At 40.8% G+C, this 16,254-nt stretch overlaps 1 protein-coding gene and 1 long non-coding RNA gene across 3 annotated transcripts in view; one reads left to right on the top strand and one right to left on the bottom strand.

Moving 5' to 3' along the window:
• Window positions 1–16,254, top strand: part of PCMTD1 (protein-L-isoaspartate (D-aspartate) O-methyltransferase domain containing 1) — a 70,501-nt gene that overhangs the window by 26,063 nt on the left and 28,184 nt on the right. Inside the window, exon 2 of one of the 2 annotated variants that reach the window (XM_019428935.2) lies at window positions 5,379–5,809. The exons of the other annotated variant lie outside the window; for it this stretch is intronic. Coding sequence (XP_019284480.1) covers window positions 5,503–5,809 — 307 coding nt within the window. The 5' untranslated portion in view covers window positions 5,379–5,502. The remainder of the gene's footprint in view (window positions 1–5,378; window positions 5,810–16,254) is intronic. 2 annotated transcript variants of the gene reach the window in all.
• On the bottom strand, window positions 7,635–8,329 carry LOC128775339 (uncharacterized). The gene is made up of 2 exons (XR_008420061.1): window positions 8,248–8,329; window positions 7,635–7,916 (listed from the first exon to the last, which is right to left on the bottom strand). It is a non-coding gene; the product is annotated as an uncharacterized LOC128775339 (long non-coding RNA).

Genomic DNA, 16,254 nt, shown 5'->3' with positions numbered 1-16,254 from the left:
TAACTCTTCACATACACATTAAGTGTGACCCAAAATTCACTGCCCAGCAGTCAGCGGGGGGACTCATTATATTTTGGTGCCTCCATGCGGTGGGATAGCACACCTGGATTTTGGAAGAATTTTTGATGACGTGAAAATGCTTAAGACCTATTTGGCAAAAGTTTGAAGTAATAATATTACTAATTTTGTTAATAAGAAAGCATATATGTGCTTAGAAAGTGAATATTAACAGTGGCTCTTTAAATATTAGGGTTATGAATCATTTTTATTTTACTTGGTTTTCGAATTTTATGCAAATGCACATATTTTTATAATTGAATCTGTCAACATTATGGAAATGTGATTTATAATAATTCATTTTCCACCCACTTTTAGGAACTGTATGATAAAATGACTTACCTTTGAAGCTCTGTGGTATAAATTGTTAATAATCTCTTTTTTGTTCTTTGATTTTTCTACCATAAACTATTTTATTAAGTGTATTTTTATTCCTTCAGAAATTATTTTCTATGTGTCTTTAGATTCATCTGGTCTAACACACAAACACACACACACACACACACACACACACACCCTTTATATTCAGCTTGTCAGTTTTGTTCAAATAATGCATGTGCACAATTTAGAAAGCCAAGTGATCCCTTGAAGACAAAGCCTGGCAGTTCATGGCTTCACTCGTTTCTACCTGGAGACTCACACTCCACAGGGAACTTAATGTGTTCAGCTCTTTCATGGTAAGGAAGTTACCTCTGCATTGCTAACTAAGATCATTCTTTTGCTCTTCTTCTTAAATATTTAGACAGCGTTTAGTTTCCGGAATCACAGATGAGGTGTTAGCTCCCATATCCCTCTTTATCTCTTCACCTCCTCCCTCTCATCCTTCCTAGTGTGCTTAAATGACTATTCGCATTAAATTTTTTTTGTAATGTTTTTATTCACTTTTGAGAGAGAGGGAGTGAGCAGGAGAGGGGCAGAGGGGGAGACACAGAATCTGAGGCAGGCTCCAGGCTCCGAGCTGCCAGCACAGAGCCCGACGTGGGGCTTGAACTCAGGAACCGAGAGATCATGACCTGAGCTAAAGTCGGATGCTTAACAGACTGAGCCACCCAGGCGCCCCAGCGACTACTCACATTAAATCAGCCACTGTGTTTTCGCTATTCCGACTGTATAAACATTGTCTTCCCCAGACCAAATAACGAATTGTAATTATGTTCTCTTTCTTTTACAGTTTTGGTTTTTCCTTTACATCTTGTTTTAAAATTAGTCATACAATATGTCTCTCATCTCAAAAGCCTTTGCTGGCTCCATTGTCTGCGGGAGGAAGTCCAAGCGCTGTGTGTGTGTGTGTGTGTGTGTGTGTGTGTGTGTGTGTGTGTGGCCTGCAAGCTTCCTTTTTCATGTCTCTTAGTCGTTCTTGCCTCACCAAGCACTGCTTCTATTCCTGCGCTTCAGCTCTGCGCTATTATTTGTAGGGCCTTACCAGGGGCAGGCGCATGGCCTCTTGTCTCCTTGTCTTTGCCACATGTTTTGAATACTTTTCCTTCCTTCTGCCTTCTTGCTTACCCGGTCTTCCACCTTTAGGAAAACTTTCCTGTCCTTTTATTGTATCCCCGCGTCTGGGCTGAGTGTTTCGTAACGTCCTTGCACGGCTCTGCTTATCCCATTTCACAGTTTTGCATGCCAGCTCTTCTCCACACTGATCTGTGGTCCCTCACATTTCCTAAGATCCTTCAAGGGCCTGAGGTCAAGTACTGGGTTTTTCTATAACATCTGAAAACACCTACTAATGTTTCAGAAAACAGCGGGACATGTGGGAGAAATAGCCTTAGGGCATACCACTGAAAACCTGTGCAACTGTATAACCAGGTTACTGACAAAGACAGACAAAGATAATAGCAATCCTCATAAGATTTCTAGCATAGCTAAATCTACTGGGATTTGCACCTGACATCACAGTCCTTCAGTCTTTCACAGCCTTAAACCCCAGGGTTCATCTTCGTTTTGAAATTTAGGCCCTAGAAGACAGTTTGCTTATGGATATCATTTTATTTTCATATGTATATTTTCATCAGAATTTTAAAATCTGAACCTGGATATAGCCTTAATTCATATGTTGTTTTAATTCAGGGACAGTGTCTTATCATTTTTTTTCATCTGCATTCATAGCTTCCCCAGACCACTTGAAGTAACTGTGACAGCATCTACCTTAGAAGCAGGTCCTCTGTAACTTCAGCTTTTTGCTGAAAGTTTTCGTAAGTTGCTAAGGTGTCTCTGTCATGTGCATAAGCTTGTACCTTGCTGTCACTTCACAGCATGAACATGCAGACCACCATGACTGTTATCTGCACATCCTTACCTTACATCTTGTTCAAGGAAACATGATGCATTGCGGTGATTGCTCCTCTTATTCCAGAAAACCTTTCCTGATCACCTCCCTCCTGGATACCCTACAGCTTTGTGTTCAGATGTGTTTCTTTCCCATCAGACCAGAGTGTCCTGGAAGTCTGGTTCAGGTCTTGCGCTGCTCCTTCTTGACAAGGTGATGTGTTTCCCAACTTTCCAAGTACCTGCTCTCCGGTCTGTTGCAGTAGATCAGAAACACAGATTACACTGCACTCTCTGAAATGGAAGTGTAATTCTCCTGCCCTTTTAATCTCCCTTCCTTGTTAATACCTGCGGCTGACTCTGCTGCATCAAGTAGATGTTCTTAAATTAGATTCAGCTCATGGGTTTGTAGGAACTCAGACTCCTTCTGAAGCTGCGTAAAACTTTTCCTTCATTCATTTGTCAATGAGAAGGACCAAAGTATGATCGGATTCTCAAAAGGATCCAGGCTTAAAAAAAAAAAAATCACTGGCCGACGGGATAAAGGTCTTAAGGTGATCAAAAGTACCCAGCTGCGTGTAGTTTCTTAAAAGGGTCATCTACTCTGTCGCTTTAATACCAGCCATTTCCTCAGCCTTTGATTCCCTTAGTCCTTTAACTGTGTTACCCAGTCTGTGCCTTCTTGAGAAAGCTCTCCTGGGTTCCTGGATCCACTTTGCTTTGGGCTCCTGTAGCAGCAGTCACATGCATTGTAGTATCCCAGCCAGGCCTTTACAGATTGTTTCTACTTGAAAGTGGGCAAGGGATCGCCTTCCTCACAGGCTTAGCGTAGCTTTTAAGGAGACCATGTGTTTTAACCAAAACACTGAGTACGGTACAGGGTCTGTCAGCAAATGGGAACAGTTCTTACTGGTTTGATTCTTCCTCCTGCCTTTCTCACCACGAGTGAGCACTTCTGTGTGGTGAAGTCAACATTTGTTTGTTTGCTGTGATAAGTTGGGACAGGTTAGAGCCCAGAAGGACCTGAGAAGGATTGGGTCACTCCTTAGCCCTGGAAGCAAACGGAAGGGGAATAGTTTTTCAAACTAGTAAGATACAGCCCTTCGAGGAGAGCCATCAAATGTCTTCAGAGTCACAATTAGGCTTCATAAAGTCCTGCGATAGGTGCCACGCTGGGACTGATGAGCTGCTTCCAGTTCAGCGTAGCCACTTTTTCTTCCATCCCGGGAAGGCATTCACTCTGAGTACCAGGTGAAAAGTTAGCCTACGCCTAGAGGCCGTGTCGTGAAAAACAAAACGAAACAAATCTCTAAATGCTAGAATTTTGCTCAGCGAGTTAAGATGCTTGGGTTAGAAAGGGGTGCCCAAACTAAGACTGTGGAAGGAAGAGCACGTTGACGTCTCCGTGTGCTGCGAAGTCTACTCATTGAGGATGGTGCTGTAAGCCCATGTGTTTTTCCAGTTACTTCTCTTTGGGGTTGTGGGGGCATTGGAGCCAGCCAACTCACTTGTCGAGGTGAGTTTCCATAAGTTAAATAGTGTGACATGAGTTCACAGTATTTCCTCTGCTCAGAAAGTTTAAGGAGATCACAGGAAAAGACAAAAGAAGACACAGACAGTGGGGACAGGGCCTGGTGAGGAAGCTGTCCCTGGACTATTGGGACAGTTCAGTCACAGAAGTCTGAGAACCCTGAGGAAGCTCGAGGCCTCAGTTGCTCTTGTACTCAAAAGTCAAGGGGCGCCTGGGTGGCTCAGTCGGTTACGCGTCCGACTTCAGCTCAGGTCACGATCTCACGGTCTGTGAGTTCGAGCCCCGCGTCGGGCTCTGGGCTGATGGCTCAGAGCCTGGAGCCTGCTTCCAATTCTGTGTCTCCCTCTCTCTGCCCCTCCCTCGTTCATGCTCTGTCTCTCTCTGTCTCAAAAATAAATAAACGTTAAAAAAATAAAAAAATAAAAAATAAAAGTCAAGAGTGAGGGTACAGCCCTGCCAGGGTCGGCTGTCAAAACTCTTTTGTTTTTGGCTATGGGCATTTCATTTCTCACTTTCCCTCCCGTGACTTATTAATTAAGAAATTAGTTGTTACGTGAAATTCATTTATTAACCGTAGTTGAATCAAAGATTAAATTGTGTATCATGATGTGTTAAAATTCTTAGTTTATCAAGTTGCACTTATGTTTTCATTTGAAGATGCTGAAATTTTTAGTTGAAGTTTATTGTACCTGTGTGTAACATGTTCTGGTGCTTATGCTATTAAAGTTTTTAATAAAATTGTGGTCTCCTTATTTATCACCACAGGGTTTACCAAATAAAACACTTTAACACACATATGTTTGTGTGTGGGTGTGTGTATTTTAAACGTGTGGGAGTTTGTTTTAAAGTGGGTTTGTTTTGTTTTGTTTTTGTATTCAGTGTTTGGGTAATTATGTTGCTTTGTGTTAACATTTTGAATTTATGTGGTGCACTGAAGATTTTTAGCATTTAGGTGGTAGTGGATTTTTAAGTTTAGGAAGTTTTAAGTCAGTGAAGTAATTCATGCATGTTAAACTAGACTCACCATACTCCGAAGGCTGCCTGCCTTAATGATTAAGAGCATGGTTTCTGGAGTCGGAAAGACCTGGAACTGTGTCCCAGAATTGTCGCTTTCTAGACCAGCTCTGTTCAGTGTGGCAGCTACTGGCCACACGTAGCTGTTAAGCACTTGAAGTGTGGCTGGGGTGCCTGACTGATTTTTACATTGTATTTAATTTTACTTAATTTAGGTCTAAATAGCCACCTGTGACTAATGGCTACCATATTTGGCCTTTCAGTATGAGGTGACTTAACTCTTCGGTGTCCAAGATTTGCCACAGGTACAGAAGAGATCGAACTTAAGCTACCTTTTGTGGTTGTTATAAGAGTAAATAATAATCTTGAGGAACTTAACCCTATGTCTGGAACAAAATATATCCTTGAAAAATGGTAGTTATGATGACTATTATATATTTACTAAACTGGAATTACTTTTCCTTTGAGCATTAATTTAAACCTGTTTATTTTTATTCTTCCCTTTCAGGATTAATTTATTTTTGGAAATCAAGTGCAATATTAAAGGGAAAACAAACCACACTCCATTATTGGAAGCCATTTCTGCTAATTTTATTACATTTTAAAATTTATGATTTGATTTGAATACTATCATGGGAGGAGCTGTGAGTGCTGGGGAAGATAATGATGACTTAATTGATAACTTAAAAGAAGCTCAGTATATCCGCACTGAAAGAGTGGAGCAAGCCTTCAGAGCGATTGATCGCGGAGATTACTATTTGGAAGGCTACCGAGACAATGCGTACAAAGACTTAGCCTGGAAGCATGGCAACATACACTTGTCAGCACCTTGCATTTATTCTGAAGTTATGGAAGCGTTGAAACTTCAACCAGGATTGTCTTTTCTTAACCTGGGAAGTGGAACCGGATATTTAAGTACAATGGTGGGCTTAATTTTAGGTAATTTTATTTTTGTGAAATTTTATTTTAAAAAGTAAACTGAGTTTGTATAACTGTTTCTGATTTCCAGGGTTTGTAAATTTGTATACCTTTGAATGTATATACTCAATAGAGTAGTTCTCCTCCTTACTTGAGTGTGGAAACACAAGGCGGTAGCAGTCTTTTCTTCGTCTCAGCCCTGACCCTGAGAGGCAGCATGTGCATTTCACCCTAGACTGAAGAAGTCCTCGGAAGTGTTTTTCAGCCCCCGGTCATCGTCTGTTCAATATTGGACAGCCGGTAGGCAGAGAGCTCAGGAGTCTCGTGTAATCTATTTCAGGTGAAGGGCTGTGATTGGCGGCTGGCGTAGAGTTTCGTGGTCCTCTGTGTCCCATTTTAAAGGGAAGGGTGCCAGGTTTCTGATAGAGACACGGGAGTGGGTGTAGAGGGGGTGTAGAGTATATACATGGCACCGGTGAGGCAAAGGAAGGGATTGGAGAAAGAAAGTACGTGTCAGTAAGCTTGCGGAGGACATGCTGTCTGTTCCGTCAGGCGTTGTTCGTGGTGTAAGTATATAGCAGTGATCCAAAGGAACAGATCTGCCTTTGGGAAGCTGGCTGGGTGGTGGTGAAAGCACTTTACGTAGAGTACCTCATTTAATGATCCTAATCATCCTGTGATGTACGTACCATTAGGATCCTGCGTATAAAGGTGAGTAAACTGAGGCACAGAGAGGTTGACTGACTTGCCTCAAGTCACATGGCTGTGAAGTGACACCTGGGAAAGACAGAATGTGGGTTGAAAAAGCATGGATGGAGGAAAATATGCTCTGAGACATGATGTTGATGGAAACAGCCATTATTTTTACCAAGTGCCGCTACGTGACAAACATCGAGGTAGAACACCAAGGCCCGTCACGTAGACTCTTGCCCTGGAGTTCACAGACTGATGAGAGTGGAGAGACTTGAGAAAATCAGCAGTTTTCATCCAGTGTGATACATGCTATCGTTGAGGCATGTGCTCAAGTTGTAGTGATGAGACGGTGATTTAAAATTCATTCTGAAGTGATGGGGAACCTTTGAAGGATTTTGAATAGAGAAATGAGCATACTGTCGTAGGGGGAGTCTGTGTCTCAGGGTGTGGGACAGTCCTAGTTTATCCCTGTTGTCCTTGCATCAGTATTTATAATGTCCTTTTCTTTCCTGAACTGCCCTAGTTTGGGCAGCCAATTATGTAGTCCCATTAAATGACTTTCAAGGCATCTTCAGGCCTGAAATCCTCCTTTCTTACACACTGCCTGGCTCCTTACTTTCTCTCCTAGTCCTGGAACCTGCAATCCAGCTCATGAAAAAACAACTGAGTCAGTTCGTGATACATGATACAATCTAATAAATAAAACATTCTGTTTTATCCCACAACCGATGAGTATGTTTTTGATACGGGATGGTATGTTAAAAAATGGTGGCAAATTATTAATTTTTACCAACAAAGAAGTTTAGCAGCTTACATTTAAAATTGGTATTCCTGCCCTTCCTGAGACAGGACTTTCTCAGCAGGTTGGGGACCCCGACCTTTTTGAAACAGTGCATTTTTTGGCCAGCTCTGGCAGCTTTAGGCTGGAGTCTAGGCCTCACAGCCTGTCTGGCCAGTTTCAGAGCACCTGTTACCCTCTCTTCCACTTCTCTAGCCCTGTCAGCTGGCTCCTGCTGACGGAGGTCAGTCGTAGCGCAAGGGCTGGGGGGAAGGCAGGTCATAACTAGTTAGCAACCTTGCTAGCAGTGAGATTGCCCTCTTGAACTCTACTCAGTCGCCTCTCCAGGAGATTCATTTCCTGTGGCCAGATAGATGCATCTGTAGGCTGACCTCAAGCTTTATTGTGTCTTGAATGCCTACCTCCATACCAGAGGGCAGCGTGGAGAAACAGACCCCCGTGTAAGTGATCCACGGTGCACTAGATGTTTTCCTCCTGTTACAAGGCTCCAGGGTGTCATGGTCTTTAGTTACATGTATGACGATGGTTACTGGACATTATGCCAGGATTTATCTGTGTCTGACAGAGTCAAGGCCAAGATAAAGTTCTTCGTGTTTTGATGTGGAATAGTCCTTTGGTGACGAAGATAAAAGCACTCTAAAGAAGGAAAGGCAGAAAGCAGAGTCTGTAAAACAATGATTATAGCTAATAAACCTTGGATTGGTCTAGCTTCTGAGGAAGCCTAATCTTTTTACCCCTGCCTCTCCGTTTTTGGTTTGCTTTGTGAGTGCTTTAAGCCAGGACAATGGAACTAAAGAAAGTCGCTCCTACGTGCCCTGTCATTAACCCGAGCATGGCGAGTCGGATTTGGGTCTGTTGCTTCACAGTGACCTTATTACCAGAAGCTCTGTCCTTATTAAGTAACTAACATCACGGCTCTGAGCCATGCTTCTCTCCCGGTCACAAGATGAGGGTGACAGGTGCTCACCATAGGCAGTGGTTCTCCTCCGAGGACACACCGAGCTTGATCTGGAGGAGTCCTGGCTGGCGCCCGGAGAGTGCGGAGCCTGTGGCTTGGTAAATACAGATGAGAAAAACGCTCGTTGAGGAATTTCCACCGCCACTCCAGAAACACACCTGTAGCACGTAGGCTACAGTCTGGCGAGAGCTTTTGTTCAGTGAGAGGAAGTTAGGTTTTCTTAATATCAGCAAATTTCTCGTGGCTGAAGCAGTTGTTCGTAAGTGGAATGTGTTTTTGCTCCAGACGTGAACGGATCACTCCGGCTCCTAATGTGCCTCATTTAGACAACTTATTTCACATTAAAGATAAATTCTTATTCCTCTGGCTTTTCCTGAAGTCTTCTGAGAACTAAAGACTGACACAAAGAATCAAGTACTGATTCCTCCTCTCAGTGCTGTCTTTTTCATACCTATGGAATCCCACTGAAAAGCAGGGTGCAAGAAAAGGGCTCCCAAGTCCTCAGTTTCCCAGAGTTGAGTTATAACTATCAGATCTATGAAGGCAAATCGATCCTATGATCTTTCTAATTCAGGTGGGGGTGGTTCTCCATTCCGATCCTCTTTGCTTACGTATTCCCTCCAATTTTCTTACATAACCCACGATGTAAAAGTTACAGCTTTCTTACGAAACTTAAAATATCGGGGTTCATCCAACTTAATGTTTTCCTCGCCTAGTTCCTGAGTTAATAGAAATGACTGCAGAAACGGCCAGAATCATTCCAATGCTGTGTTTGCCACTACCTCAGCTTACAGTACTACTTCTTAAAGGTAAAACAGTTGGCCAGCTTATGTGCTTTACAGGCAACTTCCTGCCCACACTGTATCGCCCAGTTGCTGATGAGTTAGGCTACTTGTTGCTGTCACGTCTCTGTACTTTTTCTGTTTACCAGAGGACATTGAATGGTCCTCCTTCAACTGCCGTGAGATTGCTTTGACTTGAGATGCTCCAGTATTAGCTTTCATTTTAGCCCCCTTCTCTCTTTAATGAGGTATGATTTACATTACCCCATTTTAAGTGTACAGTGAGTTTTAGTAAATTTGCAGTTATGCAAACAGTATCATAGTCCAATTTGAGAATACTTCTATCACCCCCAAACATCCCCCATTCCCAGTTGAATCCACTTCCTGTCCCCACCCCAGCCCCTGGCAACCATTCGTCTACATTGTTTCTATAGATTGTCTTTTCTGTACATTTCATATAGGTAGAATTATACAACATACGGTCTTTTCTGTATGTTTTTTTTCACTTGTCCTTATGTTTTCAAGGCTGTAGCATGTATTAGTACCTCATTCCTCTTTTATGGTTGAATAATACGTTATTACATGGGCATACCACATTTGTCCATTCACCACTTAATGGACATTTGGGTTACCACTTTTTAGCTATTAGGATTGATGCGGTCATGAACATTCACATGGTGCAGATCTTTGGGCATCCGTTTTCATTTCTCTTGAGTGGATTCCTAGAAGTGGAATTGCTGGGCTCTATGGTAAATTTGTTTAACGTTTAAGGAAATTGTCAAAGTGTTTTCTAGAAAAGTGGCTGCACCATTTTCTATTCCCACAATGTACGAGGTTCTGGTTTCTTCACTTCCTCACTGATGCTTGTGTGGTGTTTTGTTTTCTTTTTGTAATAGTATCATAGTAGGTATAAACTAGTATCTCACTGTGGTTTTAACTTGTACTTCTGTAGTGACAAATGATGTGGAGGAGAATCTATTCCTGTGTTTTTTTAGTCGTACCCATGTTTTTAGTTAAATGTCTTCAAATCTTTTCCCCATTTTTTAATTAAGCTGTTGGGTGTTCTTATTGATGTCTAAGTGTTCTTTACACAGTTTGGATACAAATGCTTTATCAGAAATACGGTCTTCAAATATTTTTTTCATGCTCTTTTAAGCCCCTCTTTTAGGAATCTATTTTGGCTCACTTTAAGCCAGAGATGAATCAGGGAAATCCAGAGTGGTCTTCAGCCCCCACCCCCCATTCTTTTTGATAAGACAAAACACATTCTGCAGGTTCTCAGTGTTTGCTTTAGAATATATTTTGTATTAAACCAAACCTCAGTTATTCCTCTATCCACCCCATCCCCCCGCCATTTTTGTGTGAGGATTGGTTTTTTCTTTTTCTTTTTCTTTTCTTTTTTTCTTTTTTTTCTTTTTAGGAGTTACAAAGGCTCTTGGCATGTGCTTTATTTTGGGCTCTGAGCAAATCTGTTTTGAAAAGAACCATTTATTTCATTTAGGCTACTCATATTTTCTGAATTCAGTAAAACTCATCGCTGTTTGAACTGTTCCTTCTTTGTCCCAGTTAGGCTTCTGTGCATCTTCTGCCCACATACCCTGTCTTGAGCTGCCGTCACTAGTCTATATTTTAGGGCTCTTCCCTGTTTTCACTTATGGTTGTGGAGTGGAAGTCATTACGAATCTCAACCATCTCTTTCATTTTTACTCCCTCTAAAAATCAATACCCAGGTGATTTTGTGTTTATGGAATATTACTGCTAATTATTATAGGGCAACAAATAGTAATACAAACATCAAATATTAGGAAACTACAGATTTTAGAAATTTTACAAAGTTTTCATAGTAATTTCTGGTTATATTTCCTCATACTGTTCTTCAGAGTGCTAAGGCAGTCCCCTTGGTGTGGAAAATCTTAGGTTGTTCTTGCACATCTTGAGTTTGTATTTATCTTCAGGATCAACTCTCCCCAACTCAGATTGTCTTTGTTTTACAGTTAGTTGCTCCCTATTATTTGTGAATTTGCTACTTAAAATTTATTTGTAACTCTCAGATCAGTACTTGGTGGCTTTTGAGGTCATTTGTGCACGAGAGCAGAGGCGTGAACACTTTGGGTCACTCTGCATGTTCCTCGCTGGGGTGGACGGGGGACAGCTGTGCCTTCTTGTCACAGCTGGCTTTTAGAGGAGCCTAGCAGATGAAGACAGAAGGGGACGGTGCAGCACAAGCAGCTCCTCTGGTTCTGGAGCCCGTGTTTGGCCCCTCCTGGGATGCTCTCGGGCAAACATCTCTTAATAGTTCGGAAGCTCGTTTTCGCTTTTGTAAAATAAAGCGAACAAGCAGGTTGAGTTTTTAGGTTTTAAGATTATTATGTGTTTGAGGTATGTGTGCGTGTGTACGTGTCTCCCCTACTAGAGTGGTTCGGCAGTTGGTAATTCAGTGTTTGCTGAACTTTATAGAACATAAACTACCGTAAGTTAGGAGTGTCAACCCTGTGTTTCGGAAGATTACTTAAGCTTTCCGAATTTGTCTCTTTATGTGTAAAGTAACTTGTGAAGACCTCACAGGGTAGGAGCTGGTGCCTATTCCCTTGCTCTCCTCCTACAGTTTTCCCTGAGCGGACTCGGTCGGTTGGACTGAGCACGTAGATGAGAGCCAGAGATCGGCTCGAGTCAGCAGGGCTACTTGGCCTGCTGGAGTTCCTGATCCCTTCTAGAACCTGTCTTAACATTCTCTTGGAGTGTGGCTTCTGCAGGGGTCGGCTCAGCCACCCTCCCACACCTTTGGCATTCAAAGATTCTTTCCCTGGATTTCAAGTCTCTTTCCACTGCCTTTGTGAACACTTTTCCGTCCTGTTAGGGAAGCTGATTTGGCTTTGGATAGCGAAGGGTGAAGGGTGGATCTTTTCTTCTGTCTTCGGGTAACATCCATATACAGAGGATTCACCGGTTTCTAGCACCAAGGCCTGGCCCGTCTCCTGAACCGGGGACACTCTTGATCTTCCGGGCTGGGCCAGCACACTGGATGCTAAATACATGGTGCTTAGGGCACATCTCTTGGGTGTGCACAAGATTCCGGAAGTGTGGCCTGTTTCCGGCTCGGGTCACCGTCTCTTACTCGGTCCCACACGAGGCAAACAGTTCACGTTTTCTTCTTCCTGTTGTTGCTCATTCTGGTGAGAGGTAGCTTTTTATTTTCTACCCCAAATTCTTCCAGGTGGAAACCTGGACATCAGACTCTCTTCGCTCTTTCATCAGTTTTTGTGGAATGGGTAGCATACTGGTAGGGTTAAAAAATGTCCAGCGAATCGAAAGGTACACTCGAAAAGGTTTTCCATTTCTCTCCATTTTGTCTAGTTGGCGGGTCCCCACTTCAAGAATAACTTCATGGAGTTGGGGACACCTCTACTTTTGCATGATACTCACATGATTATACGGATAATAGCTGACTTGAAGTCATAATCTCCTTCGGTACATGAAGGAAAGTATGTATTGCATTTTAGAAGATTCCCATCATAGCTAACGTTAACAGACTTCTTTTGAATGGAATGTCCTTCCCTCAGTCTTCCTTGGAGTGCCTCGTTCTGCGGTGGTAACAGATAAAATAGATTTGCCGTATACTTAATGCCTTTTGCCAGTATACTTGATATTTAAATTAAGACATGAAAAATACACATTTTAGGTATTGTGTACATCATTTGCTTCCGTCCGAGTTGTGAGCCTTTTAAGTTTGGGAGCGTAGGTACATTTTTGTACTTTTTTATTCCTTCAAAGGTATTTGTTATATTCAACACTGTGGTGGCTGCTGAGGATCCAGCAGAAAACGAGACCCATCCTGTACACTTGAAGTTGTGCTTCTCATTTCTGAACTAGCAGTAGAAGCATTGTTGTCAGTTTCACCGGCCCATTCTTCATTTAGTTCACTGTTTGTTGTGTGAATTGGTCACCATGCTGGCCCCAGTGTATCTTCAGGTATTTCACAAATATGCAGTGCAGTGAAAGAGCTGCTGAAAATCGCTTCCAGGGGAAATGATTACATCAAAAAGAATTTAGATCAAGTGTGAAGCTGTTTAACTTTTAAAACTGTTTTTTGAGGTGAGCATGTTTTATTCTCAGTTGATTTAATTTACTCTGGTCGAAACCTAATCTCTATTTGAATGTTCCACCGTAGATGTGTGAGATAGTCCTAAGTTGCTGTGAACATACTAGAATTGTGTGTATTCTTAGCCTGCTGGGCGGAAACATGTAAATGATCTGATTGGGACGTCTGCTTTTGGACATGTAGTTTACTTAAGGGCTCGGATCTATTTTCTGTAACTGTTTAAGCCGACATGTTCAGATTTTGTGTAAACATACATCTAAAATTCAAGTGTAATAAAGAAAAATAGCACTTAGAAATCCACCGTCAGCCGAGAGGAGCTCGAGGGACTGGAGCTGGAACTTTCTGGAAAATTTTCAAGATTTGCTTCATGAAGCCTTTCCTAAACCTACAGAGCAGAGAACCAAGTCTAGTCTAGTCTTAGGTAGATCCAGCTAGCTTCAGAATGGTTATGTGAATGTGGCAGGACTCAGTAAACATTTGACCCTGTTTTTCTTTAACGTGCTCTTTTTGTACAAAAATGTACGGGAAAACCATAAGAAATTGTAATCTTAAGTGGCAATATGTGAGATCAATTTCTTTTTTATCTAGTTAACGATTACTTAATCTTTTGCGGATTCCTTTTACTTCCCTTTCCTTTGTGTACCTTTGCACTATTTATGTCTCTTTGTTATACCCCAAGATGTTTACAGAGAGAATGAAACCTGTTCTCTTACCTGTTACTGTCTCTGAATTCTTACAAAGTTGCTTATAAATCTTCCCCTAATGCTTTATTTTATACAACTAAAATTAGTAATAAAATATCATTGGAACTTATTAAAAGATGTTTTTACATTATATATTTCAGTTGTTATTGAGAAACTATACTGGTTTCATAGAACTCAAGTACCTGATTCACCTGCTCCCTCTTGTGGTAAATACTTAGTTTTATCCAACATGCTTTTATTGGTAACACTTTACCAATGAGAATAGAGATTTGGATAGTCCAAAGAGATTTTAAAAATCAGGAGGATGTGGCTAGTGTGCTCAGCCTGGACTGTGTTTAAGGTTATCTGTAGGGCCTAGGCCACACCCTGAGAGATTCCCTTGGTCTGTCTGGGGTGGGAACCAAGCATTTACAGTTTAATTTTTTTTTTAATTTTTTTAAAATGTTCATTTATTTTTGAGGGAGAGAAAGAGTGTGAGCGGGGGAGGAGCAGAGAGAGAGGGAGACACAGACTCCGAAGCGGGCTCCAGGCTCAGAGCTATCAGCACAGAGCCCGATGCAGGGCTCGAACTCACAAACCATGAGATCATGACCTGAGCCCAAGTCGGACACTCAACCGACTGAGCCACCCAGGAGCCCCTAGGTTTTCCTAATCGCTATTTGTCTTAATTAAACTTTGATTTCTGTGTATATTTCTATTTTTTCTTCAATGTTTAGCTCTTAGAGATAATGGTCAACTGTTAGTACTTTTATTTTTTTAATATGTAATACAAAAAAATGAAACCGTTAGCATTTACAGAAAAACCCTTTCACATTGGCAAATACAGAATAGAATTGGTAACTACTGAATACAAAGTTACATTTATACTTTATCTCTTAGATGGTGCTAGAAAGTGTTGACACTTCTTTTGGATACTGTTTCATTTTTCCCTTGTACCTTTCTGTTAGAATTCTTTTATTAATTTGAAAATCTGAAGACTATTTTTTGGTGATCTCTTTGACTAGCCCATTATTTTCTGATAAAAAGTTATATGTATGGGTATAGTCTGGACACTTTAGACCAAAGGGTGTAATGACGGACATGTCTCCTTCCCACCCTAGGTCTCTGAGGCCCTTTCCTTGGAAGTAGCTGTGTTTGTATTCTTAGTTTTCTAGGTTTTATTTTCTGTTCTATTTAATGCCTGTGTCAAATATGAGTTGTAATAAACAGCATCACACTACATTTTTATCATATATTTAAAATGTTCCAGTTGTGTTTTACATTCTAAATAAATGAGGTATTGGCAACATTGCTATTTAAGTTCTGTCTTTTATTAATGAATTCTCTTAAATTTATTATTTTTAATATGTTAATTATACAGCTTAATAGTGATAAGGATATGTTTCCATGTTACTTACATTTCGTTCATTAAAAAATCATAAATGGTGTATTTGCACTAGAAGTTAATACATAATATATTCTGCACGTCTGTTTACGGTATGGTCAAACCCTTTATATATTAATGAAATTGTTTTTATACCCAGGTAATGTGAAAAACAAGTTATGTGAAAAACGTCCTTAAGAAATGTTCTAACTGAACTTTAACCTTATTTCCAAAAGTTGCCACTTTGGTTTTAGACAATAAGCAGAAAGCAAGGAAAGAAAAAAGAGACTTTTAAGTGATGAACCACCTGTGTAGTCCCTTTGAAATAGAACTCAAGGTCAGACTCCCTCTCTTAAGAAAGCAGTGTGAAATACTGAATAGAAGCCTTGATTTCCAGATTCTTTACATGACACCTTTATTATGTAGCTTATGCATTTGGTCTTAAAGGAAACTTCAGATTCTAGCAATATGGATGTTTTCCATTGATTTCTTATCCATGTAGCCCGGGTTTGGTCTGGTCTCATAAGAATAGTTGATTACTATAGCTCGATTCTTAATGAATAATGAAAATATGGAAGTCTTTGTTTTACATTAAATGGATCACCTAGGAATTTATCTCCTAGAACAGTATTTTCCTCAATATGTGCATAATGTTAAGTAATTATGAGTTGAGTTTTTTTAGTGAGGAAAACTTTATTCAGTGTTTCCTAGCATTCTTTGTTTCCTTATGGAAATTCAAGTTATTAAAGTATTCAGATTCAATATAAAAAAGAGATGTCCCCATGTGTTCTCTGAGTTTTTTGTTTTTTTGGTTTTTTTTGCCGCTTTTATTTTTGAAGACAGGTTATTTTTGTTTATGATAATAATCAGGAATTACAAGAGGTCTAAAATGATACCAGAAAGGATGTTCCAGTTTTCAGACGACCCAACTGTTTGACTGTAAGGAGACAAAAACAGAACATTTAAGATTGCATCAATCAGCATAACTTACTTTAAAAGTATGAAAGCACCGCAAAGGGAGTTAATTCTACCCGTTGTGTTTTGATGGATCATGTACCTTTTTACCCG

Source organism: Panthera pardus, unplaced genomic scaffold (assembly GCF_024362965.1).
Source record: "Panthera pardus isolate Hobbes unplaced genomic scaffold, ASM2436296v1 HiC_scaffold_7, whole genome shotgun sequence".
NCBI classification, from domain to species: domain Eukaryota; kingdom Metazoa; phylum Chordata; class Mammalia; order Carnivora; family Felidae; genus Panthera; species Panthera pardus.
The sequence above is the reverse complement of the archived record's forward strand: the minus strand, read 5'-3'. Positions and strand labels throughout refer to the sequence as shown.